This window comes from Thalassophryne amazonica, chromosome 4 (assembly GCF_902500255.1).
Source record: "Thalassophryne amazonica chromosome 4, fThaAma1.1, whole genome shotgun sequence".
NCBI lineage: Eukaryota > Metazoa > Chordata > Actinopteri > Batrachoidiformes > Batrachoididae > Thalassophryne > Thalassophryne amazonica.
This window is the reverse complement of record NC_047106.1, coordinates 51,816,519-51,844,498: the sequence shown is the minus strand read 5'-3', so window position 1 is coordinate 51,844,498 and position 27,980 is coordinate 51,816,519. Positions and strand designations below refer to the sequence as shown.

The window sequence follows — 27,980 nt, the reverse complement described above, 5'->3', positions numbered from 1 at the left end:
CATGTGTCCCAACAACATAGGCAAAAATTGTCAACAAGTGACAAGTAAATTTACAATACAAAATTAAATCCTTATGAACAAAATAACTAAACTAGAAGCACTCAGAGAGTGCAAACCTCCCCGAAGGCCATGGGGTCACTGACGCCATAACATTTACACCCCGTGGAATCACTGAACCTAAAAAAGTCTAACAATGATGTTTGCTCAGTAGTAAAAAAGTTTCATCTGCTGTGACTGGATAGCATGTATCCTTAGCGCTTGGCATCACAGTTTGTTGCTACTTGCACCTTTCCCAGAAGCTACTGTCATCTGAGCACTGATATTGATATTGCATGTGCTTATAGACAAAAACAAATAGACAAAATTCAATTTATTATTCAACTAAACTGCAAATATATGATTTTTTTTTTAACATTTATGAAACACTTCTCTAAACAAGGCCATAGGGTCACTGACCCTAAAGAGATTCCCTCCTTGGCACAGTGACCTATTTCTTTTTGTCTCTTTCTCTAAAATTGTATATAATAATCATTAGATTATTCATGTATAAACAAAAATAAATTTAAGAAATATTACAATTTGAAAACAAATGCACCCGAACGTGATGACAGCTGCAACTGCTTAATGCTAACTTTTAACATTGAAAATGCCATAGACATGCTAACGCGTTAGCATCGGGATCCGGATCGTGATTCGGATCACCACTAAAATTGAATCACTTGTTCCTCTTGTCCTTTCCGACCACTCCACAAAATTTCATCAAAATCCGTTCAAACTTTTTTGAGTTATCCTGCTGACAGACAAACAAACAAACAAACGCAACCGAAAACATAACCTCCTTGGCGGAGGTAATAAATAAATCAAATAGAGGAATAATCCGTCAGTCATGCAAATATATCACCAAGAAAATACTAAAAAGACAACACTAGATCAAACTTTAGTCAGTAGAAATGAAAGTAATCAGTTCCCTACTAAATTGCTCAATCCTTCCTTCTCTTTTATTCTGGAGTTGCTGTGTTAATGGGTAATCAGATGTCAAATAAAACATTCAGTCGCTGCTCTATACAGACACTGTGGCTGCAGATCCTGTCACCAAATACAGCTGATACAGACTCGTGTCATGTCCGTGCTGTGGATTCTTCTCTTTCTCTTGGTTCGGGATGGTGAGCATGTCGATTCTAAATTATCTATTTCCTCTGGAGTCTATTATTGTCTTAATTTTATGTCGATGGTTGTCATTTGGCTGTGTTATCCTACATGTTTCTCACAAACATTTCCTGTCCTCAAGTTTCCCTGCAGGAGGAGGATTATGAAGGTGAAATACATGATGACCTCCAGGCTGTGAACTGCTCGACCACAGAGAACATAAGAGGTGGACATGTGACCTATTCACAGGTGCGCATGAAAGGGGGCCTGATGGAGAATTTGGCTGCATTTTGGTCAAATGTTTTCATATTGAAGCCAAAGCTAAAGTGTGTAGGATTTATTGGCTTCTATTAACAGAAAGATTGAACATAGCATTCATAAGCATCTGTGCATCTGTGTACAACCCCAATTACAATGAAGTTGGGACGTTGTGTAAAATGTAAATAAAAACAGAATACAATGATTTGAAAATCCTCTTCAACCTTTATTCAATTGAATACACCACAAAGACAAGATATTTAATGTTCAAACTGATAGACTTTATTGTTTTTGTGCAAACAATTGCTCATTTTTAAATGGATGCCTGCAACACATTTCAAAAAAGTTGGGACAGGGGCAACAAAAGACTGGGAAAGTTGATGAATGCTCAAAGAACACTTAATTGTGTCATGATTGGGTATAAAAGGAGCATCCCCAAAAGGCTCAGCCATTCACAAGCAAAGATGTGGCGAGGATCACCACTTTGTGAACAACTGCATGAAAAAAATAGTCCAACAGTTTAAGAACAATGTTTCTCAATGTTCTCAATTTAGGGATTCCATCATCTACAGTCCATAATATAATCAGAAGATTCAGAGAATCTGGAGAACTTTCTACACGCAAGCGGCAAGGCTGAAAACCAACACTGAATGCCCGTGACCTTCGATCCCTCAGGCGGCACTGCATTAAAAACCAACATCATTGTGTAAAGGATCTTACTGTGTGGGCTCAGGAACACTTCAGAAAGCCATTGTCAGTTAACACAGTTTGTTGCTACATCTACAAGTGCAAGTTAAAACTCTACCATGCAAAGCAAAAGCCATACATCAACAAGATCCAGAAACACCGCCGCTTTCTCTGGGCCCAAGTTCATTTGAAATGGACAGACACAAAGTGGAAAAGTGTGCTGTGGTCTGATGAGTCCACATTTCAGATTGTTTTTGGAAATCATGGACGTCGTGTCTGGACAAAAGAAGAAAAAGACCACCCAAATTGTTACCAGCGCAAAGTTCAAAAGCCAGCATCTGTGATGGTATGGGGGTGTGTTAGTGCCCATGGCATGGGCACTAACACATCTGTGATGGCACCATCAATGCTGAAAGGTACATCCATGTTTGGAGCAACACATGCTGCCATCCAAGCAACGTCTTTTTCAGGGACGTCCCTGCTTATTTCAGCATGACAATGCCAAGCCACATTCGGCACGTGTTACAACAGCGTGGCTTCGTAGTAAAAGAGTGCAGCTACTAGACTGGCCTGCCTGCAGTCCAGACCTGTCGCCCATTGAAAATGTGTGGCGCATTATGAAGCATAAAATACGACAATGGAGGCCCCCGGATTTTTGGACAACTGAAGTCATACGTCAAGCAAGAACGGGAAAGAATTCCACCTACAAAGCTTCAACAATTAGTGTCCTCAGTTCCCAAATGCTTATTGAGTGTTGTTAGAAGGAAAGGTGATGTAACACAGTGATAAACATACCACTGTCTCAGCTTTTTTGAAACGTGTTCCAGGCATTCATTTCAAAATGAGCAAATATTTGCACAAAAACAATAAAGTTTATCAGTTTCAACATTAAATATCTTCTCTTTGTGGTGTATTCAATTGAATATAGGTTGAAGAGGATTTTCAAATCATTACCTCCGCCAAGGAGGTTATGTTTTCAGTCACGTTTGTTTGTCTGTCTGTTTGTCAGCAGGATAACTCAAAAAGTTTTGAACGGATTTCGATGAAATTTTGTGGAGTGGTTGGAAATGACAAGAGGAACAAGTGATTAAATTTTAGTGGTGATCCAGTTCACGATCCGGATCCAGGAATTTTTTAAAGGATTCTTCACCATTGCGGGATAGGGGGAATTTTGACATTCTAGTTTCCACTTGTAACTCCACAAAAACAAGGCAGAAAGGCTTGAAAAAAATTAGGGTGTAACATAGTCAAATGTTCTATCAAACAACAAAGTTTGGTGATGATCGGATCTAGATTCCGGATCTGGTGATCCAGAATATGCAAAAATATAGGGAAGAAAAATATAAAATGTGTCAGTGTGAGGTGACAAATGAAGCTAGAGATGCACAACTAACACCAAATTGTAGCTGAATCTGTACTGATTCAGTAAGGTGTCATCAGATTTGATGTAGCTTCAAATGTTATGGAGCTAGATCCAGAAGAAAACTGCCACTGCAAAGAGGAAATTCCTCATGACAAACTATACAGGGCTGGGGAGCACAATGAATTTATTAGATGAGGGACTAATATTTGGCATTATTACCTCTGCCAAGGAGGTTATGTTTTCGGTCGCGTTTGTTTGTTTATCTGTCTGTCAGCAGGATAACTCAAAACGTTTTGAACGGATTTTGATGAAATTTTGTGGAGTGGTTGGAAATGACAAGAGGAACAAGTGATTAAATTTTAGTGGTGATCCGGATCCCGATGCTAACACATTAGCATGTCTATGGCATTTTCAATGTTAAAAGTTAGCATTAAGCAGTTGCAGCTGTCATCACGTTCGGGTGCATTTGTTTTCAAATTGTAATATTTCTTAAATTTCTTTTTGTTGAAATTTTGTGGAGTGGTTGGAAATGACGAGAGGAACAAGTGATTAAATTTTAGTGGTGATCCGGATCACGATCCGGATCCCGATGCTAACGCGTTAGCATGTGTACGGCATTTTCAATGTTAAAAGTTAGCATTAAGCAGTTGCAGCTGTCATCACGTTCGGGTGCATTTGTTTTCAAATTGTAATATTTCTTAAATTTATTTTTGTTTATATTTTAATAATCTAATGATTATTATATACAATTTTAGAGAAAGAGACAAAAAGAAATAGGTCACTGTGCCAAGGAGGGAATCTCTTTAGGGTCAGTGACCCTATGGCCTTGTTTAGAGAAGTGTTTCATAAATGTTAAAAAATTCATATATTTGCAGTTTAGTTGAATAATAAATTGAATTTTGTCTCTTATTTGTTTTTGTCTATAAGCACATGCAATATCAATATCAGTGTTCAGATGACAGTAGCTTCTGGGAAAGGTGCAAGTTGCAATAAACTGTGATGCCAAGCGTTAAGGATACATGCTATCCAGTCACAGCAGATGAAACTTTTTACCTACTGAGCAAACATCATTGTTAGACTTTTTTAGGTTCAATGATTCCACGGCGTGTAGATGTTATGGCGTCAGTGACCCCATGGCCTTGGCGGAGGTTTGCACTCTCTGAGTGCTTCTAGTTGTATTCTGTTTTTAATTTACATTTTACCTAACGTCCCAACTTCATTGGAACTGGGGTTGTATAACTAGCAGCAACAAAAAAATCCATGTGTTTTCGTGAGCTTATAATGAGTCCTTCATATCAATACCAAGATGTTGATAATGCAGCCTCAAAAGCACATACTTATGGTCTTTTGCATTGTGCAGTGTGGTTGGAAGACTGAAGAAAAAAGAAAAATGAGAAGCAGTGACACACCAGTGAAGGAAACTCAAAGGCATAAATATAAAGTAGTTTTGAAAGTAACAGTAAAAAGGCAGGAAGGTCTTTTTTGTTTGTTTAATGAAAATTGGGAAGTAGCAAGAATGTCAAAGAAGTGGAACTTCTCTTTACTGGAAAGCTGTTACGTCCACAGTGGGGGTTGGAGGACAGTGTGCTGACCTTTCACTGCGGCCCTGGCCGATACCCTTCTCCTGTCAGCCATCGACTGTGTGGCAATAATGGGGAGTGGTCACCCATGAGATTAGCCAATGGCAGGCGAGTGCTGCAGGCCACATGTAAAGGTAACGTTATGATGGAGGAGTGAGCACATGTTTCAGTTGTGTAACTTCTCATCTTCCACTCTATTTTCTGCCTACCACCCCTCTTCAGAGTTATTGTGTCCAGGTCAGCTCCAGCTCAACCATGGGGACTTCTGGCCCAGGGACCAGTGGTTTCGTATTGGAACAGTGCAGAGCTTCTCATGCCATGATGGTTTCACCCTGTCTGGATCAACCCAGAGAAACTGCACCATTTCAGGGGACTGGACTGGAACTGCTCCAGTATGTGACAACCACGGTGAGGGAGGAATGAAATGAGTTGAGTTCACATGTTTATTTATGGTGTCATGGGCTGGTGAAACAGTTCCACAGTCATTCCTCAGATAGATGGTAAAGTGCTTTGAGCGTCTGATGCAGATGGAAAAGCGCTATATAAATGCAGTCCATTTACCATTTTAAATACATCATAATCTGTGTATTACAGGGTGATTTCCCATTCAGCTGCGTTGCGGACGTTGCGCGGAGCCTGTAACACACACAATGATACATGGACTCGCAGTGACAGCTTTCGGTTTGATTGCGCAATGTTCCCCTCCACTGCACATGATGGATGCATACCACATACATGTTGCATCCAGTGGAGGTGCACGTACGTGGCACAAGCGGGACATGCTGGCAGGATCTGACATGCCCGATCCAAGTTGGGGTTCTCCCAACCACGATCAGATTGTTTTGACTGCTGTTTAGACGCCATACGAATCTGTAGATTGCAGTGGGATTGCGCTCAGACTGCACATAAAATGGGCCTGTCCATGTAGACTGCTCTGAGACTGCCGTCCGATGTTTTCAGACTGCACCTTGACACGTTTCAGATGTGGGCCGATTCGTCATTCTGACGCCATTCAGCCTCATTCGCGTTATGTGTGACGGGGGTCTCACCCAGAAAAAGTAAGGTGTGGTTCTCAGTATTTTTCATAGTGTTAAACAGCATTTCTCAGGCACAGGGTCAGGTTCAAAACTGCTCAAACTGCTCAATCTTACCTCAAAGGACATAATTGCTCTCTTAAAAAAAAAATCTTTAGATTGGGGATTTAAAGGAGCAATATTGTGCAAAATAAAATATATACAAATAAGGATGTGTGTTCTGGAATTGCCTAGACGATGTTAGATTTACCATATTTAATCATTGTAGAAGATCACTGGGATTTAAGGTTTAAAAAAATAACAAAACTTTTTAAATGTTTAATTTGGCATACATATGTAGGTGGGTTCTGGAACTGTCCATATGAGATCAAATTTGCAAAGGGTTACTTATTAGGATCAAATGTCCAAATGAATGTTTTTAAAATTTTGGTTATTTGGTTAGACTCTTTCTCTCCGATTGTTCTGTCTGAGTTATTTTCATTAGTTACTTCATCCAAACCATCAACATGTTTATTAGACCCCATTCCTACCAGGCTGCTCAAGGAAGCCCTACCATTATTTAATGCTTCGATCTTAAATATGATCAATCTATCTTTGTTAGTTGGCTATGTACCACAGGCTTTTAAGGTGGCAGTAATTAAACCATTACTTAAAAAGCCATCACTTGACCCTTAGCTAATTATAGGCCAATCTCCAACCTTCCTTTTCTCTCAAAAATTCTTGAAAGGGTAGTTGTAAAACAGCTAACTGATCATCTGCAGAGGAATGGTCTATTTGAAGAGTTTCAGTCAGGTTTTAGAATTCATCATAGTACAGAAACAGCATTAGTGAAGGTTACAAATGATCTTCTTATGGCCTCGGACAGTGGACTCATCTCTGTGCTTGTTCTGTTAGACCTCAGTGCTGCTTTTGATACTGTTGACCATAAAATTTTATTACAGAGATTAGAGCATGTCATAGGTATTAAAGGCATTGCGCTGCGGTGGTTTGAATCATATTTGTCTAATAGATTACAATTTGTTCATGTAAATGGGGAATCTTCTTCACAGACTAAAGTTAATTATGGAGTTCCACAAGGTTCTGTGCTAGGACCAATTTTATTCACTTTATACATGCTTCCCTTAGGCAGTATTATTAGACGGTATTGCTTAAATTTTCATTGTTACGCAGATGATACCCAGCTTTATCTATCCATGAAGCCAGAGGACACACACCAATTAGCTAAACTGCAGGATTGTCTTACAGACAGAAAGACATGGATGACCTCTAATTTCCTGCTTTTAAACTCAGATAAAACTGAAGTTATTGTACTTGGCCCCACAAAGCTTTCAGGCTCCTCTCCTGTGGAACCAGCTCCCAATTCAGATCAGGGAGACAGACACCCTCTCTACTTTTAAGATTAGGCTTAAAACTTTCCTTTTTGCTAAAGCTTATAGTTAGGGCTGGATCAGGTGACCCTGAACCATCCCTTAGTTATGCTGCTATAGACGTAGACTGCTGGGGGGTTCCCATGATGCACTGTTTCTTTCTCTTTTTGCTCTGTATGCACCACTCTGCATTTAATCATTAGTGATCGATCTCTGCTCCCCTCCACAGCATGTCTTTTTCCTGGTTCTCTCCCTCAGCCCCAACCAGTCCCAGCAGAAGACTGCCCCTCCCTGAGCCTGGTTCTGCTGGAGGTTTCTTCCTGTTAAAAGGGAGTTTTTCCTTCCCACTGTAGCCAAGTGCTTGCTCACAGGGGGTCGTTTTGACCGTTGGGGTTTTACATAATTATTCTATGGCCTTGCCTTACAATATAAAGCGCCTTGGGGCAACTGTTTGTTGTGATTTGGCGCTATATAAAAAAAAATTGATTGATTGATTGATTGAAAACTCCAATTTGTACCAAATGTGGCAGAAAATGGAGGTAGGTTCCAGAATTGTCCTGCAAAGTAAATCTGTCAAAGGTCAGCCATTACAGCAAAGGTCATGTCTGCTTGTCTGTCTGTTGATCTGCTCATCCCAGGTCTTTCTGCTGATTTTGATCAAAGTTGGCACATCAGTGAAGGTTGACCCTGAAATTGCTCACACAGAAAATTGTCAAGATCAAGGAATTTGATTTTCAACCCAATTTGTAACAAATGTGGCATACTTCGGTCTATACCAGAATTGCCCTGGTCAATCATTTGAGTCATGATGAAGGTCACTGATGTTATATGTCTATTTGTCATACTGTCTTCATGTCAACGTGTACTACTACGTGTACATATAATATGCATATTTACGTCTACCAAGGATGTAATAAAATCATTGGCATTTATTTCTTTATTCATTTGTCTGTCTGTTAGCAGGATTACATCAAAACTGCTACATGGATTTTGACAAAATTTGCACCACAGACAGATATTAGGCCATGGAAGACTAAATTTTGGAGGTGATCCAGATCTAGATTCTGGATCAAGATTTCACTTTATATAGGCTTTGAAGGATTACATCAAAACTACTACACAGATTTGCACAAAATTTGCACCACAGATAGATATTAGGGCGTGGAAGACTCCACTGAATTGTGGAAGTTTTTTCAATTTCAATTTATTTTCCTTTATCAGAATCAGAATCAGAAGAGGTTTATTGCCATTGCCAGTGAACAGGATTCACAGACTAGGAATTTGCTTTGGTACAATGGTGCAACATTAAGAAGAGATAAAATGCTAGGATAAAATATAACATATGTGTCAAAATAAGATAAAAAAGAAATATGAAAGGCTGTGTGCAACAGAAAAACAGAGAAACAGAAAAAACAGTGCAGTGGGAGGAGTGCAATTAAAAACCAAAGTACATTGTCTAAAGTGACCCATGATAAAGTGACAGAGTTAAGGTTAAGGTGACTGAGTTATGAGGAGTTCATGAGTCTAACGGCAGAGGGGAAGAAACTGTTCTTATGGCGGGAGGTTCTGGTCCGGATGGACCTTAGCCTCCTGCCCGAGGGGAGTGGTTTGAACAGACCGTGTGCAGGGTGAGAAGGGTCAGCTGTGATCCGACCTGCTCGGCCCAGAGTCCTGGAGACGTGCAGGTTGTGGAGAGATGGAAGGCTACAGCCGATCACCTTCTCAGCAGGGGCCACAATGCACTGCAGTCTGTGTCTGTCCCTGGCTGTGGCCCCGGCGTACCACACCGTGATGGAGGAGCAGAGGATGGACTCGATGATGGCCGTGTAGAACTGCACCATCAGCTGGACAGGCAGCTTGGCCTTCTTCAGCTGCCGCAGGAAGTACATCCTCTGCTGGGCCTTCTTGATGAGGGGGCTGACGGTTGACTCCCACTTGAGGTCCTGGGTGATGGTGGTGCCGAGGAAGCGGTGACAGACCACAGTGGTGATGGGGCTGTTGGTGAGGGCGAGGGAGGGGTGGGGGGGCTGTGGCTTTCCTGAAGTCCACGATCATCACAACAACAGAAATGTTGTTCAATGTTGCCGCTTTCAAATCACAACAGAGTTGCCTCCAGGCGCTTCACACAGGTAAGGTCTAACCTTACCAACCCCCAGAGCAACAGTGGTAAGAAAAAACTCCCTCTGAGGAAGAAACCTCAAGCAGACCAGACTCAAAGGGGTGACCCTCTGCCTGGGCCATGCTACGAAACATAAATTACAGAACAATTCACAGAACAATTCACGGACAATATACAAGAATTGCTGTTGGTGCACAGGACAGGAGGGTCGCCAACACGAATACATCTTCCATCTCTGGATGGAGCTGCACCTTAAACAGAGAAAAAACAGAATCAGGCATCAGAAAGACAAAACATACTGTATAATTTGCCAGCATTAAACAACAAGAAAAACAGAAGAAATACTAAGGTGATCACCGGCCGCTAGCCCTAAACTTCACTAAAAGACCCAAAATTTAGGTGAAGTTGAGGCCACGGCCCACTCCAATTACTAATAAAATGAATTAAAAGAGTAAAAAGCGTAAAACAAAACTGTACCAGTATGCTAGCCATATGAAAGGGAAAATAAGTGCGTCTTAAGTCTGGACTTGAAAATCTCCACAGAATCTGATTGTTTTATTGACGCAGGGAGATCATTCCACAGAACAGGGGCACGATAAGAGAAAGCTCTGTGACCCGCAGACTTCTTATTGTGATCTGGATCTGGATTGGCGGATGTTAGAAATCTCGGGTTGCTCTTGTTTCCTTAATGCTGTGGTATTCACTTAGGAAATAGATTAACATTCTGAATATTTTTAAGTGCAAAAATAGAAATATACCATATTCATGACTTTGTTCCAAATTATTCCTTTATATTTTGTGTTCTGTTTCTGTCTTCAAATGCAGCTGATGACTGTGTGGACCCTGGAATTCCCCCAGGTGCCCAGATGTCAGAGGGGCGCTTTCAAACAGGAGACAAGGTGACCTACAGGTGTCAAGCTGGTCTCAGTCTGCTGGGATCGGATGAAAGGGTTTGCCTGGAGAACAGGGAGTGGAGTGGTTCTGCTCCACGGTGTCAGGGTATCGAGCATCATTTTTGGACAGTTTTATAATCAGAGTGCAGAATTCATTAGTTGTTGAAATGCAAAATTTTTTAAAACACCTGATTTCACAATGTGAGATTTGAGGTTGTCTCCTTGTCTGATTGTTTTGATGTTTTTTGTTAATGTAGGTCCACATACCTTTGACTCCCCGAGTGTTGTGGCAGCAGCTATGGCTGGGTCACTTGCAGGATCCATGGATGTTTTCTCTCCAGAGTTCATAAAGAAAGGTGCGAATGGAATATACATTTTGGACCATACATATGCGGACCCTGGAAAAGTTTTTATTTATTTATTTATTTTTGCGGTAGTGCATGTGTGTGTGTATGAGTATAATGGTTCCAATTTGAAAGTAGAGAAGCTTGAATCTTCGACTGGACTGGGTTGCTTGACGTGAGGACGTTTCGCTTCAAATCACAGAAGCTTCCTCAGCTAAAATTCTTGCTCTGGTAGTCTGACTTCTGTCTTGACTCTTGTAGAGAAGAATAAACCAGAAGCCAACAAAAGCTGGAGTTTTTTAACCTAACCAGACCCCACCTACCGAGAGGCTGACTGCTATAGGCTAGTGACTAAACAATAGCTCTAATTAGCACCTATTGTGCTCTAGTTAGCACCCTCCTAATGACAGGACGGAAGCCTCTCCTGATGGCTCCCTTGACGACTCTCCTGATGACGTGAATGACTCATTACCATGAACAAAAGACTGAAACTGCTTTGACCTGAGTACCCCATTGTAAACAGGGGACAAAGCGTGTCTGAGACCCGCTCCGCGGTTAAGGCTGGGTTTCAACTGTTTTACAAAGAATGCTTCCTTGACACCTCTCTCAAACCATTTCTTCTCTCTGGCTAAGATTTTAACTTCCTTGTCCTCAAACGTGTGGTTAGTGTCTTTCAGGTGGAGATGAATTGCAGACTGAGGTCCACTGGCGCCCTCTCTGCGGTGCTGGTATAGCCTCTTGTGTAAAAGTTGCTTCGTTTCACCTATGTAGTGTTCATTACAGTTTTCCTGACATCCTGAGAGGAAGCATTCTTTGTAAAACAGTTGAAACCCAGCCTTAACCGCGGAGCGGGTCTCAGACACGCTTTGTCCCCTGTTTACAATGTGGTACTCAGGTCAAAGCAGTTTCAGTCTTTTGTTCATGGTAATGAGTCATTCACGTCATCAGGAGAGAGTCGTCAAGGGAGCCATCAGGAGAGGCTTCCGTCCTGTCATTAGGAGAGTGCTAACTAGAGCACAATAGGTGCTAATTAGAGCTATTGTTTAGTCACTAGCCTATAGCAGTCAGCCTCTCGGTAGGTGGGGTCTGGTTAGGTTAAAAAACTCCAGCTTTTGTTGGCTTCTGGTTTATTCTTCTCTACAAGAGTCAAGACAGAAGTCAGACTACTAGAGCAAGAATTTTAGCTGAGGAAGCTTGTGTGATTTGAAGCGAAACGTCCTCACGTCAAGCAACCCAGTCCAGTCGAAGATTCAAGCTTCTCTACTATGGAAACCACCTGGACAACTGAGAGCCTACACAGAAACGTTCCAATTTGAAATTTGTGATAAAATGTTTGAGTGTCACTAAAAGTGTATGAGGGAAATATATGACATTATAGATTATGAGGCAAAAATAAACATTTAAAAGTCAAAGTGATGGGCCAAGGTCAACCACTGGGCCAAATGCTTATAGATCGCTGATATTTAGAATGGCTATTTTGAGATACACCTGTATAGATCTCACCTGGACAAGTTCACATAGACACATCTGTAGTTACGTTTAAACAGTAATATTAAGTTAGATATAACCTATTTATTGGTCACATGATGTTTGACCTTGACTGACGTTGAAATGTCAAACTCAGGGTCATAACTGTTTAACTCCAACGGCCTGTTCCAAAATGGATGAAATTCATTTCTTCCTCAAAATTCGACATGCAATACCCCGTAATGATAATGTGAAAAAGGTTGGATTTTTTTTGTTTAGATTTTTGCAAATTTATTAAAAATAAAAAAATTAAGAAATCACATATGCATACTGTAAGTATTCACAGCCTTTGCCATGAAGCTCAAAATTGAGCTCAGGTGCATCCTGTTTTCACTGATCATCCTTGAGATGTTTCTACAGCTTAATTGGAGTCCACCTGGGATAAATTCAGGTGATTGGACATGATTTGGAAAGACACACACTTGTCTACGTCTACATATAAGGTCCAACAGTTGACAGTGCATGTCAGAGCACAAACCAAACATGAAGTCAAAGGAATTGTCTGCTGACCTCCGAGACAGGACTGTCTTGAGGCACAAATCTGGGGAAGGGTACAGAAACATTTCTGCTGCTTTGAAGGTCACAGTGACCTCCATCATCTGTAAATGGAAGACGTTCAGCTCCACCAGGACTCTTCCTCGAGCTGGCCGCCCGTCTAAACTGAGCGATTGGGGGAGAAGGGCCTTAGTCAGGGAGGTGACCAAGAACCCGATGGTCACTCTGTCAGAGCTCCAGCATCACTCTGTGGAGAGAGGAGAACCTTCCAGAAGCACAACCATCTCTGTAGTAATATACCAATCAGGTCTGTATGGTAGAGTGACCACACGGAAGACACTCCATAGTGAAAGGCACATGGCAGTCCACCTGGAGTTTGTCAAAAGGCACCTGAAGGACTCCCAGATCATGAGAAACAAAATTCTCTGGTCTGATGAGACAAAGATTGAACTCTTTGGTGTGAATGGCAGGCATCATGTTTGGAGGAAACCAGGCACCATCCCTACAGTGAAGCATGGTGGTGACAGCATCATGCTGTGGGGATGTTTTTCAGTGGCAGAAACTGGGAGACTAGTCAGGATTGAGGGAAACATGAATGCAGCAATGTACAGAGACATCCTGGATAAAAACCTGCTGCAGAGCGCTCTTGACCTCAGACTGGGGCGACGGTTCATCTTTCAGCAGGACAATGACCCTCAGCACATAGCCAAGATATCAAAGGAGTGGCTTCAGGACAACTCTGTGAATGTCCATGAGTGGTCCAGCCAGAGACCAGACCTGAATTTGATTGAACATCTCTGGAGAGATCTAAAAATGGCTGTGCACCGACACTCCCCATCCAACCTGATGGAGTTTGAGAGGTGCTGCAAAGAGGAATGGACAAAACTGCCCAAAGATAGGTGCACCAAGCTTGTGGCATCATATTCAAGAAGGGCTTGAGGCTGTAATTGCTGCCAAAGGTGCATCAACAAAGTATTGAGCAAAGGGTGTAAATACTTATTATATACATGTGATTTCTTACACTGGTATTTTTAATACATTTTAAAAATTTTAAAAAAATTACATCATTATGGGGTGTTGAGAGCAGAATTTTGAAGGGAAAAATGAATTGACTCCATTTTGGAATAAGGCTATAAGGTGACAAAATTGGGAAAAAATTTAGCGCTGTGAATACTTTCCGGATGCTCTGTAAGATAAGGTGAGATGAGATAAGACTTTATTGATCCCATTTTGGGGAAATTCACTTATTACAACAGCATAATCAAAAAGGCCAAGTAGGATATAAATAATTCAAAATAGGAGAAAATTCTTTCATGAAAATATATTCCTTTTTTTAAACCTCCTCCCGGCTCCTTTTGCTGATTTTCACCAGGCATGGTATGTAAATGAAGGTTGACTCTGAAATTGCCCTTCAACATTTAATTTTGATAAAGGTCAAGGAAGTTGAATTTTAGCCCTATTTGGATCAAATGTGGGTCACACCTAGGTGGATTCCAAGGTCATCTTGGCATCAATCATCTAGGGGAAGGTCAACATTACTGGGGTTAAAGACAGCTGTAGCTCTGACTGGCTTCCTGCCCATCAGAACTATTGCTTATTTGATAAAATGTCAAGGCAACACAGGACCATATATTACAGTATCAGCACCTGAAACACAAAGAATTAATCTGCATGAATTGTATAAGCTGCAGGTGCTGCACGCTCCGAGTGATGCTTCCTGTTTTTTTTCATTGTTCATTACAATGCATTGGAGTTGAATTCAAATCATGAACACAGTGCTGACTGTCAGCTTTAACATTGGCTTGAAATTTGGAGGAACAAAACAGAAAAGGTGTTGTTATGGCAGTTCAATTTACAAAAACTTACTATATTAAATTAAATATTTAAGGATTTAACAGTGTTTGAGTTTTATTGTAAGAATTTGCTGATGGCACCATTTTTCCTGTATAATTTGATGTGTGATAGCAAAGATACGGTAAGTTGAGCTGCAGAAGTGGGACGAAGTCACCATCAAGTCATGGATCAGCAAGTCCCAAGTCAAGTCTCAAGTCATAATGACCACTAATTGTTTGGAAGCTGACTTGAGACTTGACTTGGGACTTGCTGATCCATGACTTGATGCTGACTTCGTCCCACTTCTGCTGAGTTGAAATACGTAACTGTGGAACCTTACAGATGCGTGGATGAGGTATTACACTATAATTGTATTATTTCCTTTCCCTTGTCTAGTGAGCTATGCTCGTACCATCCATGTGAGTGAAGGCAGTCTTTTGAATATTTATGTCTTACTGGACACATCTGGCAGTATCAAGGAGGACAGTTTTAATGAGGCAAGAAAAGCCACCATGGCTCTCATCACGAAGGTTTGTACAAAATGAACTTTATTTGATCCAACAAGAACAATATTAAATATATTAAATGTCACTGGCCTATGTGGGACATTAAATTGGGCCTGGACCGCTGATATACACTTGTCTTATGGTCCCTTAAATCTCCTTTTAATAACAGAATGTATGCGAACAGTGCCCATTGATAGATAGATAGATAGATAGATAGATAGATAGATAGATAGATAGATAGATAGAGTATTGTTCAGAATAATAGTAGTAATAATAGTAATAATAATGTGACTAAAAAAGTAGAAAAGGGGGTGTTCACAATAATAGTAGTGTGGCATTCATTCAGTGAGTTTGTCAATTTTGTGGAACAAACAGGTGTGAATCAGGTGTCCCCTATTTAAGGATGAAGCCAGCACCTGTTGAACATGCTTTTCTCTTTGAAAGCCTGAGGAAAATGGGACATTCAAGACATTGTTCAGAAGAACAGCGTAGTTTGATTAAAAAGTTGATTGGAGAGGGGAAAACTTATACGCAGGAGCAAAAAATTATAGGCTGTTCATCTACAATGATCTCCAATGCTTTAAAATGGACAAAAATACCAGAGACGCGTGGAAGAAAATGGAAAAGAACCATCAAGATGGATAGAAGAATAACCAGAATGACAAAGGCTCACCCATTGATCAGCTCCAGGATGATCAAAGACAGTCTGGAGTTACCTGTAAGTGCTGTGACAGTTAGAAGACACCTGTGTGAAGCTAATTTATTTGCAAGAATCCCCCGCAAAGTCCCTCTGTTAAATAAAAGACATGTGCAGAAGAGGTTACAATTTGCCAAAGAACACATCAACTGGCCTAAAGAGAAATCGAGGAATATTTTGTGGACTGATGAGAGTAAAATTGTTCTTTTTGGGTCCAAGGGCCGCAGACAGTTTGTGAGACGACCCCCAAACTCTGAATTCAAGCTACAGTTCACAGTGACGACAGTGAAGCATGGTGGTGCAAGCATCATGATATGGGCATGTTTCTCCTACTATGGTGTTGGGCCTATATAACGCATACCAGGTATCATGGATCAGTTTGGACATGTCAAAATACTTGAAGAGGTCATGTTGCCTTATGCTGAAGAGGACATGCCCTTGAAATGGGTGTTTCAACAAGACAATGACCCCGAGCACACTAGTAAACAAGCAAAATTTTGGTTCCAAACCAACAAAATGAATGCCTCGCAGATGTGAAGAAATCATGAAAAGCTGTGGTTATACAACTAAATACTAGTTTAGTGATTCACAGGATTGATAAAAAAGCAGTTTGAACATAATAGTTTTGAGTTTGTAGTGTCAACAGCAGATGCTACTATTATTGTGAACACCCCCTTTTCTACTTTTTTTTTTACTAATAGCCCAATTTCATAGCCTTAAGAGTGTGCATATCATGAATGCTTGGTCTTGTTGGATTTGTGAGAATCTACTGAATCTACTGGTACCTTGTTTCCCATGTAACAATAAGAAATATACTCAAAACCTGGATTAATCTTTTTAGTCAGATAGCACGACTATTATTCTGAACACTACTATAGATAGATAGATTGATTGATTGCCAGGCACAGCATATGACAAAATTAGGAGCACTGCTCCACGCTGAACAACATTCATTCAGTCGTTGGATTTCATCCCTGTAAGTGGACTCATCCTGATCAGTACTGAGGCTGACCAACTTGATAATGGCGTTGGAGAGATGAGTCGCTGTACAGTCATGTGTGTACAGGGTGTACAGTAACGGGCTCAGCACACAGCCTTGTAGGGCACCCGTGCTGAGCGTGAGAGGAGAGGTGGGGTCCAAGTTTGACAGTCTGCAAACAGTTAGTGAGGAAGTCGTTGATCCATGAGCAGATGGTGGGGGGGGGGGGGGGGGCATGGGGTCCTGTAGTTTACCTGTGTAGTGTGTGAGGAATGATCATGTTGAATGCTGAGCTGTAATCAGCAAGCAACACCTTTATATAATTCCCCTGGTGTTCAAGATGACTCAGAGTGGTGTGGATGACTATGGAGATGGCATCTTCAGTAAACCTCTTAGCCTGGTATGTGGGTCAAAAAAAAGTTTGGGAGGCTGTTTTTGACCAGCCTGTTGGGAAAGTGTAGGAACACGGACCCACAACAGGGGGCGCAAATGAACGGACAATGGAGTAAGTCAAATAACAACGCTTTACTGTTGTGAATGTGCACAACGTATACAGCCAATCACAGAAATGGATAACAGTCAATTTACAAGAGTGTCGTGTGGGCAGGCTCGAAGATAGGAGACGCCTCTCCAAGGTAAGACCGGTACCACACGGCTTCCCCCGCCACAGGACCCCGGGAATACTGGAGCCGCCAAGTCCCGAACTCCCAGGTGGCCACTGCCTCCGCGTGTCGGACCTGGTACTGCTGGCGAAGGAACAAAAACACAATTAAAGGTGGGCGCGTTTGCACCCATTAATCCACACGGCAGGAAAGCTACCTCCACCTCTCGTTGGAAAAAAGGTCTGTTATCACTCACAAAAGTCACAAAAGGTTACTGTCACGCAGTCAGCTGGGAATATTACCTTCCAGGTAGTACGATATCTCAGCAATGAGGTGGAGATGCCGTCCTGCTGATATACCCCACTGATGATTGCCGTCAGCTGTCTCAGGTGATGGGTGACAGCTGTCACCGAGGCTGCTCCCGTGAGGCGGCGACGCCCTCTGGTGCCTGGAGCCCGCACTCCAGGCAGGGCGCCCTCTGGTGGTGGTGGGCCAGCAGTACCTCCTCTTCAGCGGCCCACACAACACAGCCTCTCAAAACACTTCATATCCATCGCAGTGTGCGCCACAGGTCTATAGGTTTAGTCCACTGGCACCTGTTTTTTGGGGGATGGGGATGATAGTGGCTGACTTCAGACATGCAGGGATGCTGGACTGTGACAGGGAGAAGTAGAAACATTTCATGAAGATTCCAGAGCTGAGCTTCACATGCCTGTAGTACTGTACTGGGTATGTCATCAGGACCAACAAGTCTTACTGGGATTCATGGATCTCGGCACTCATCTCACCTCATACTGCTGCAGGGTGAGTGTGGTGGATGTTAGAGGTTGTTGGGGGCAGTGAGTCTGCAGGTAGTTTCATCTCAAACCAGACAAAGAAACTGCTCAGTTCCTCTGCCAGTAAGATGTCCCTCCTGTTGTTGCTGCTGCTGCTGCTGCTGGTGGTAATGCCCTTTAAGGAAAAAAATAATTGAATTCATATTTTAGAAAAAATATCCATTTTAATGAATCACTTTCTCAGACAGGGCCCAAAGTAATTTTCTAGCGTATTTGTAATTTTTGCAAATTGGTCATTGGTTTTGCCTGTCAAAGGTCTGATTTGTTCGTGTTTTTATCAAGTAACAAATATTAGCAAACTTAGTCCTATTATTTCTAAAGCTGAGTCAGAGATGCTTATTCATACTTTCATCACTGTAACTTCCTTTTTACTCACCTCAATAAAACCTCTTTGGATGGTCTATAGCTTGGACAAAATGCTGTTGTTAGGCTTCTGATCAAATAAATCCTCCAATTCCAAGCACTCCTGTTACACCTGTGCTGATGTGACTGCACTGGCTCCCCATCCAGTCCAGAATTCAGGTTCTGGTTCTGACCTTTAAGGCTCTACATGATGCATCACCTGCTTATATTGAAGAGCTTTTGCAGTAGTATGTCATCACCAGAACTTTGAGGTCCTCCAATCAAGGTTTGTTATCTGTCCCTAAATTTAGGCCTACACTTTGGAACTCGGCCCTCCAGTTTGTGATCTGTGAACTCAGTTGACTTGTTCTATAAACAGCTCGCAAAATGTTCAGTCCGGTTGATTAGGATGCTCTTTGAGATATCTCCAAGAAGGATCCCCAAGGAAGACATCACAGCCAGCATATATACAGATAATCTGAATGCTGAATGAGCAGGGATTGAGACTGCTCCAAAGACGCTAGCCCTCACTGGGAAAAACACAGACTGGATGTGCTGGGTGTACCCCCAGACTGGGTTTGGGTAGGTTTTTGGAAACCAGTGACTTAAGCATTTTTTATTGGTGAGGAAAGGTTTTCTGACCCTGACTTCATGGATAATGCTGTGATCTTTGTGGAATCAATGGATACTCAGACTGCAGCAGAAGGCTTTAAGGGAGGGACAGATGAAGAGGGAGCCGAATATCTTCACCAAGGCCGTTGAATCCTTCAGGGGAAAGCGGGGCATTTTAACCTTGGGTAGCTGATAAGGCTGCCATGTTTTGGTTTAAGCAGAGAGCCACAAAATTCCAATACGGTCTCTCTTTAGCTGTCCAGATCCAATTGTGAATATTGAACTGGTCTTCAACATCACTTCCTTTGCAGGGCAGACAATTGCTCCAAGATGGTTTCCAACTTGCAAAAGTTAATGCACTCTGAGATTGTCCGCCTTGTCCACCTTATTAATCATGACGGACAGATGTGGGGTTGTGGTAGTGTGGGAGCTGTCTTGCCAATTTTCCGGTAGGTCAGGGCAACACTTACCATAAAGGCAAATAAGAATAAATAAATCCTCGACGTTTTCCATGGAAAGTAGTGCCAAGCACACGACGTGCCATTTCTCCCAGGCATCAAGAACATAGCTCACAGGATAGGTTCCATCTGGGCACACAGGGTCCCCCAGCCCTGATTTCCTTGTTAAAAAAAATGATGTCAATAGCGTTGGCAGACCAACTGATCAATTCCATGATTATTCCAAATATAGTTTGAAGAAATCACAGACTGGTGAAGTTGGGCCTTTGAAAGTTGGGGCAGAGATAGAGAAAAAACACAGAAGGAGAGGAGAAGAGGAGATGTGACCGCCCACGTCAGAGTCCCAAGCAGAACTGATGGTCTTGTGGTTAAGCGCTGGGTTTGAGACCAGAGGATCCTCGGTTCAAATCCCACCCTGACTGGAAAATCACGAAGGGCACCTGGGCAAGATCCTTAATCCCCTAGTTGCTCCTGGTGTGTAGTGAGTACCTTGTATGGCAGCACCTTGACATCGGCATGAATGTGAGGCATTATTGTAAAGTGCTTTGAGCATCTGGTGCAGACGGAAAAGCACTATATAAATGCAGTCCATTTACCAAAGACTTTTCAATATACAACTATCGTGTTTAATTTGTATATTTAGGTCAGCTGATTGCCTCTTCTTGAGGTAATTCCTTTGGTGAAAAATGTGGGTCCTTTTGGAAATTGAGGCCACTGGCCTTTAGCCCATGCATGCCCACGCATTACCCCGCCTAATGGCAGAGACACTGTACATGCTGGAGCTCTGATGTTCCTGTCATACTAATGAACCCTTCTTCACTTTCTTTCTAGTTGGACAGCTATGAAGTACAGATGAAGTTCCATGTGTTATCATTTGCCACTGAGGCTAAAGACATTGTGGACATCACCGACACCTTCACAAGCAGCGACTCGGACAGTGTCATGTACAACCTGAAAAACTTTGACTACCGAAGTAGGGCTCTGTTCATCATACCTTTGCTCTATGAACAATTTATGCTTCTGCTACAGCTCAACTCGGTGCTCTTTCCGCCAAGGAGGTTATGATTTTGGTCACGTTTGTTTGTTTATCTGTCTGTCTGTTTGTCAGCAGGATAACTCAAAAAGTTTTGAATCTTCAACTGGACTGGGTTGCTTGTCGCGAGGACGTTTCACTTCAAATCGCAGAAGCTTCCTCAGCTAAAATTCTTGCTCTGGTGGTCTGACTTCTGTCTTGACTCTTGTAGAGAAGAGTCTTCTCTTAGAAAAGAGTCTTCTCTAAGACTCTTCTCTGACTCTTGTAGAGAAGAGTCTTCTCTTAGAGAAGTCTCTTCTCTACAAGAGTCAAGACAGAAGTCAGACCACCAGAGCAAGAATTTTAGCTGAGAAAGCTTCTGCGATTTGAAGCGAAACGTCCTCGCGTCAAGCAACCCAGTCCAGTCGAAGATTCAAGCTTCTCTACTATGGAAACCACCTGGACAACTGAGAGCCTACACAGGAATCAAAAAGTTTTGAACAGATTTTGATGAAATTTTGTGGAGTGGTTGGAAATGACAAGAGGAACAAGTGATTAAATTTTAGTGGTGATCCGGATCACGATCCCGATGCTAACATGTTAGCATGTCTATGGTATTTTCAATGTTAAAAGTTAGCATTAAGCAGTTGCAACTGTCATCACGTTCGGGTGCATTTGTTTTCAAATTGTACTATTTCTTAAATTTATTTTTGTTTATATATTAATAATCTAATGATTATTATATACAATTTTAGAGAAAGACACAAAAAGAAATAGATCACTGTGCCAAGGAGGGAATCTCTTTAGGGTCAGTGACCCTATGGCCTTGTTTAGAGAAGTGTTTCATAAATGTTAAAAAAATTCATATATTTGCAGTTTAGTTGAATAATAAATTGAATTTAGTCTCTTATTTGTTTTTGTCTATAAGCACATGCAATATCAATATCAGTGCTCAGACGACAGTAGCTTCTGGGAAAGGTGCAAGTTGCAACAAACTGTGATGCCAAGCGCTAAGGATACATGCTATCCAGTCACAGCAGATGAAACTTTTTTTACTACTGAGCAAACATCATTGTTAGACTTTTTTAGGTTCAATGATTCCACGGCGTGTAGATGTTATGGTGTCAGTGACCCCATGGCCTTGGCGGAGGTTTGCACTCTCTGAGTGCTTCTAGTTAAGTAATTATTTAGATTTTACTGTCTGCAGGTCACGGCCATAAGAGAGGCACCAACCTGTTCGCTGCCCTGCATCGTGTCAGTGAGAAGATTAGCTTCTTCAAGCAAAACAGGGAAAGGAACTATTTTAATGAGACTCAAAACATCATCATCATAGCAACTGATGGTAACGATTAATCTTTATACAGACACAAGACACTCAATTCATCCGTTTTGATCCCATTCTAAAAAAAACATATTATTTCCCCATAATTCAATCAATAACTTATTCTCATCCAAATTATCATCAGAAACAATATTTTAAGTGATGGTTTCTCTCTCTCTCTCTCTACTTGCAGGTAACCATAACACAGGCACCAAGCCTCAGGTGGCTCTGGCTCAGATCCGGCACCTGCTGGGCTACAAGAGTGTGGCATCGGATCACACAGATGAGACGCTGCTCGGTACTGCAACATAACTACGACTGGTCAAACAGGGATTAGAATGTACCTGCTGTATTGTCACGTAACCGGAATGTTGACAAATTGATCCTGGAATATTCCTGTGTGTTGAACACACTTCAGCAAGATCACAGGACTAGTTGTCATATAAAAACACAAAGTGTTGAAAAGGAAATACATGGGTATCAATGGGACACCTGTTGTAGAGCTCTAAATTAACTCAGTTTTCCAAACATAAAAATTGGAGTGTCTTTTTTTAACAGGTTCCTGTATTTTATTATTACTTAAAACATACATATGGTTAGCAACATTATTACATTTCTATTGGGGCTGTTTTTCCACTGGTGGTACTCATACTGTAAACTTCTTCTGAAGGTTCTATAGTCCCATCGTCTGGCAGAGAAAGGAAAAAATAAAGCTGTACAGGAGTGTCTACACATCTGGTAATTTTGGTAGCTCCCACTGCTTGGGGGTTGGCTGCTGTTGTGAGGTACTAACAACAAGAGTAATATTGGCATTATGATGAATTCCCACCTCAAGCCAGGGCCAGATATGATCAGAAATGTGATGTTTGTAATCTAGACAAATGCCCCTACTGTCTACTAGCCTGGGACTGATAAGGTGAGGCAATCTCAGTCATATGACAGCTGGGACAAACAGGGTATCTCAGATTTGCTACATGGGTTCAACGGCTACCAGAAGGCTCTCTCCCCTGTGTGTGTGTGTGTGTGTGTGTGTGTGTGTGTGTGTGTCTGTTGAATATCTGCGTGTAGACTTGGTCAGATCTCCGCTGAAAATCTTCTCAACTCAACTCAACCTTTATGTCTAACACATGTTCAAAACGACAGCAGTCGACCAAAGTGCTGTACATAATTTAAAAAATGGGCACCGAGTTACCACTAATTGTAAATAAATGAATTAAAAATAACAATAACATTACAACAGGTAATAAAACAAATAAAACACACAGGGGACAGTGCAACAGTTGCAATGGTGCAACTTCTCTCAGTGCTGCGGGGAGACATCTCTTCTGTGGCAGCACTCAGCTGGGTCATCCACCAGATAGTTCTGATCCTGGACCCCAGCAACAACACCATCAAAGGGCTAAAAGAATCCAGTGAAACTACATCACTGTAAAATGGTCCACTGGGGATAAGAAAAACATCTTTCACTACTTCGCTTACTCAAACATGAGAAGTGGGGCAGGAGATCAAAGGCAGTATTTGAGGAGAGGATAGATCACCATTTTGAAGAGAGCCCTCGGATACAAAGTTAGTAATGTTAAGGGTGCAACTTTAGACCCCATGTCTGGGGCCCACTGCACTCTATTAGAAGGAAATTCAAGGCAAATGAAAAGCAACAGTTGTAAGGAAAAACTCCCTCTGATGATATTGAGGAAGAAACCTCAAGCAGACCAGACTCAAAGGGGTGACCCACTGCTTGGATCATGCTCCCGTCACACTAGACAAATATACAGGATGTTTTCTGCAACCTGCACCGCCATTTGGACATTATTTGTTTTTTAATCGCATGCCCATTTTGCTGCCTTAAATGATCTCTGCACTGTTGTTTATATACATTGAAATGGCAATGTTGTGCTTTAACGCCTACAATCTATGGTTAATGCTATAGATTACCGCACGGGGCACATGATTGGTAACATCAGTGAAGACGATCCTATGCTAGCTGGTTTGGCTAATCGTTATAATTCTCACTTGCAATCTTACAGACAAGACTGTGTTTTGTGTGTCACATTGATGGTTGGGTCTGTGTGCTTTCAGATGTTTATGTGTTTGGTGTTGGGAAGGATTTGAATAAAGGTGTGTTGAATTCTCTTGCGTCAAAGAAGAGAGGTGAGCAGCATGTGTTCGTTTTGACAAACTACAGAACGCTGGGAGAGGTTTTCAACAGCATGATCAGTAAGTGTGTTTTTATTGGCTGCCACTGTGTCAGGGGTACAATTTCTGTTGAGTGTGTAAAACGTCAGTCAGATGAATGTGTTTTCGGAAGCCAAAATTACGAACCCAACAAAAACCGTAAAGTAGCAGTGGCTGAAATCATGACTTGGAGCTCTAAACGTAAAGTAAATAATGCATTGTGTTTAAAAGACAAGTAAGTCTGTGTTGCACAATGTTTGCTATTTACAGGTGATAAGACTGTGACTATGTGTGGCATAGCTCAGGAAGATGTGGACGCAGAAGACGACAAACATGAACCAAAATCCTACACCAGACCTTGGCATGTCACACTGAAGAGTGCACTGGTGAGAGGGCTAAAACCTCAAGTACCAAACATCATTTGCATGGTTTATAATTGTTTACAGCTAATTTTCACAACAGTTTCCTTCTCTTTCGTATGATCTGGGGTAATAAAAGCCATGTTCTGGATCCATTGTAAGCCAGACTTGGGTGCTGACGGCTGCTCACTGTTTTGCCAGAGCGAGCACAGACCAAGTTTTTCAACACGTGGAGGTAACACATGGTCAGTGTGGATACAGGGAAGTATTTTGGAGATTTTGTCACATTTTTACAACAACAACAATAATAATAATAATAATAATCAGCATTTTTGAGTAATTTGAATTTTTAACTAAAAAGTGAGAGGAAACCACTATTAAAAAGGTGAATAGATTTCTCCAAAAAAAGATATAATTTTAAAGTAGTCACTAGTCATGTTTTACTTGAATAAATATTTAGCAGTTTTTCATTGTTTGGAAGGTTTAGGCTCTACATTTGCCTAAAATTATTTGCAAGGTCATGTATATTAATAAAAACACAAAATTGCTGATAAGTTAACAGCAAAAAATAAATGAAGTCTGGTTCAAAAGCTGCGTAAATTTTTGACAAACTACTTAGTAGCTAATATTTATAAATAAACTTGTAAAATGTGTATCCAATTCTCCTTTAAACATACCTAATTATTGAAGGTAAATAAAACAATATTTCTTGTAGACGGTCTTCTGCAATTTATTGAAAAACTGGGTAGAGTTTGTGATCATACTTTTTGAGTAATGTGTAACGTCACTCTCCTGTCCAAATGGAGCACTGGAATTGAGCCAAACTTGACACACATATACTTTGACATACAGAGAGTGACATATAGGCTATTCAGCACTTTAGTCATAGTAGTAGTAATTGTTGTTGTTAAGGGGAGAGACAATTTTTTTGTTTGTTGCATCATCATCAGTAGGTGTGCTCAAAGGTTTGTGTCATACTTTTCTATTCTCTTCTTTTTCCTTTGAACTTTTTATCTCTTCATTTTTGCAAGTAACAGTAGCATAGTAGTAGTATCAGAAATAGCAGCTGTCTCTTCTTGAGGCAGCTTTAGTCATCTCCTAAGAGTTCTGTGGAATCCGGGGTAGGTGGGAGGTGATAGTTTTGTTGGTGAAGATAAAGTTTTCATTTCAGTCTCTGAATCAAACCCACCCTAAGGCAGGTAATTGGCTTGTAATGAGAAAGAGGGGAAAAAAATCATGTTAGAATTTAGTTGTGATAGGACTGCCACTTCAAATTTGATTAGTTTTTTTGATGCACCAATGAAGCGAAAGAAGAATAAAAGATAAAAACAAAACTGTCATAACTCCAGGGTACCTAACAATTTGTATATTATTGTACTTTATTTTGCTCTCTTTCTGGTGACTAACGTAGAGGTCAAAATACCTCAATGTTTTTGTCACTTATACAGTACTACTAAGAACAATATAGATAGTGTAATAATGACACAATGAAAAGCCCATGTATTGTGCAACAGTACCCCCTTGTGCAACCTGTTTCAACCAAACAACAATTCTAATGTTCATGTACTGTACCTTATATCTGTGAAACTAGCAAATCTGTCCCCCTCACTTTAGATGGGGGCACTGTGCACGCAAAGAGAGTGATCCTGCACCCAGAGTACAACATCTACGCACTCAAACACAAGAACGTGTCTGAATTTTATGACTATGATGTTGCTCTGGTTGAGCTGAATAAAAGCATCCCTCTCTCCTGGAAGGCCAGGTGAGAACTAAAACATGACTGTATCAATGGGAATTGTTGTCCACACGGACTGTTTTGTGTGTTGCACCAGTGACTGAGCCAGAGAAGTCACACGTCTTATAGCTCCAGTGATGAGTTAAATAAAACTATAGCCCCGTTGGGCTAGAAAGATATACAACCCCTGGCAAAAATTATGGAATCACCGGCCTCGGAGGATGTTCATTCAGTTGTTTAATTTTGTAGAAAAAAAGCAGATCACAGACATGACACAAAACTAAAGTCATTTCAAATGGCAACTTTCTGGCTTTGAGAAACACTATAAGAAATCAGGAAAAATAATTGTGGCAGTCAGTAACGGTTACTTTTTTAGACCAAGCAGAGGGAAAAAAAATATGGACTCACTTAATTCTGAGGAATAAATTATGGAATCACCCTGTAAATTTTCATCCCCAAAACTAACACCTGCATCAAATCATATCTGCTCTTTAGTCTGCATCTAAAAAGGAGTGATCACACCTTGGAGAGCTGTTGCACCAAGTGGACTGACATGAATCATGGCTCCAACACGAGAGATGTCATTTGAAACAAAGGAGAGGATTATCAAACTCTTAAAAGAGGGTAAATCATCACGCAATGTTGCAAAAGATGTTGGTTGTTCACAGTCAGCTGTGTCTAAACTCTGGACCAAATACAAACAACATGGGAAGGTTGTTAAAGTTGTTAATAGTCCGGATCTTAATCCAATTGAAAATCTTTGGTGGAAGTTGAAGAAAATGGTCCATGACAAGGCTCCAACCTGCAAAGCTGATCTGGCAACAGCAATCAGAGAAAGTTGGAGCCAGATTGATGAAGAGTACTGTGTGTCACTCATTAAGTCCATGCCTCAGAGACTGCAAGCTGTTATAAAAGCCAGAGGTGGTGCAATAAAATACTAGTGATGTGTTGCAGCGTTCTTTTGTTTTTCATGATTCCATAATTTTTTCCTCAGAATTGAGTGATTCCATATTTTTTTCCCTCTGCTTGGTCTAAAAAAGTAACTTGTTACTGACTGCCACAATTTTTTTTCCTGATTTCTTATAGTGTTTCTTAAAGCCAGAAAGTTGCCATTTGAAATGACTTTAGTTTGTGTCATGTCTGTGATCTGCTTTTTTTCTACAAAATTAAACAACTGAATGAACATCCTCCGAGGCCGGTGATTCCATAATTTTTGCCAGGGGTTGTATTCTGTAGTCCGTTTTAGTTAATAAGAGGCAGAAAATAACATGGTGGCAGCGGTCACGGATTTTGACCAGTTTTACGTTTTGTAAACTTAGTTTTTTTAGTTCGCTCCCTTCGGTATGGAAAGAAGAGTTTTTGCTTTATGTGGACCTTGCGGTGGGAGATGACGATGAAACCACCAAGTTCAAACTGTTCGGCTATCTCGTGGGTGAGAGCGGGAGAGAGCTACTGGACACACTGATGGGTGACACGCCAAAAGCAGCATGGAAGATAGCAGATATCATTAAGAAACTTGATGAACACTGCATGCCTAGCGTGAATGAAACTGTGGAACGTTTCCGTTTCTTTTCGAGAAACCAAGGCCTTAGTGAAACCATAGACTGCTATGTGACCGAATTAAAAGTGTTGGCGAAAACATGCAACTTTGGGATGCTACGTGACTCGTTGATTCGTGACAGAATCGTGTGTGGTAGCAACAA

The 27,980-nt window shown here is 41.3% G+C and overlaps 1 protein-coding gene and 1 long non-coding RNA gene across 2 annotated transcripts in view; one reads left to right on the top strand and one right to left on the bottom strand.

The window, feature by feature from the left end:
- The first annotated feature begins 1,028 nt into the window (after positions 1–1,028).
- si:ch1073-280e3.1 (complement C2) overlaps positions 1,029–27,980 on the top strand; it is a 32,481-nt gene continuing 5,529 nt past the window's right edge. Inside the window, exons 1-14 of the mRNA XM_034167888.1 lie at positions 1,029–1,163; positions 1,289–1,395; positions 5,021–5,168; positions 5,257–5,442; positions 10,380–10,553; positions 10,705–10,803; positions 15,043–15,176; positions 20,510–20,651; positions 21,898–22,032; positions 22,205–22,309; positions 24,088–24,225; positions 24,454–24,569; positions 24,682–24,787; positions 26,157–26,304. Of these exons, the coding sequence (XP_034023779.1) occupies positions 1,121–1,163; positions 1,289–1,395; positions 5,021–5,168; positions 5,257–5,442; positions 10,380–10,553; positions 10,705–10,803; positions 15,043–15,176; positions 20,510–20,651; positions 21,898–22,032; positions 22,205–22,309; positions 24,088–24,225; positions 24,454–24,569; positions 24,682–24,787; positions 26,157–26,304 (1,781 nt within the window). The 5' untranslated portion in view covers positions 1,029–1,120. The remainder of the gene's footprint in view (positions 1,164–1,288; positions 1,396–5,020; positions 5,169–5,256; positions 5,443–10,379; positions 10,554–10,704; positions 10,804–15,042; positions 15,177–20,509; positions 20,652–21,897; positions 22,033–22,204; positions 22,310–24,087; positions 24,226–24,453; positions 24,570–24,681; positions 24,788–26,156; positions 26,305–27,980) is intronic.
- On the bottom strand, positions 8,969–26,212 carry LOC117508224. Its single transcript, XR_004560017.1, has 4 exons — positions 26,088–26,212; positions 18,304–18,313; positions 17,480–17,483; positions 8,969–8,980 (listed from the first exon to the last, which is right to left on the bottom strand). It is a non-coding gene; the product is annotated as an uncharacterized LOC117508224 (long non-coding RNA).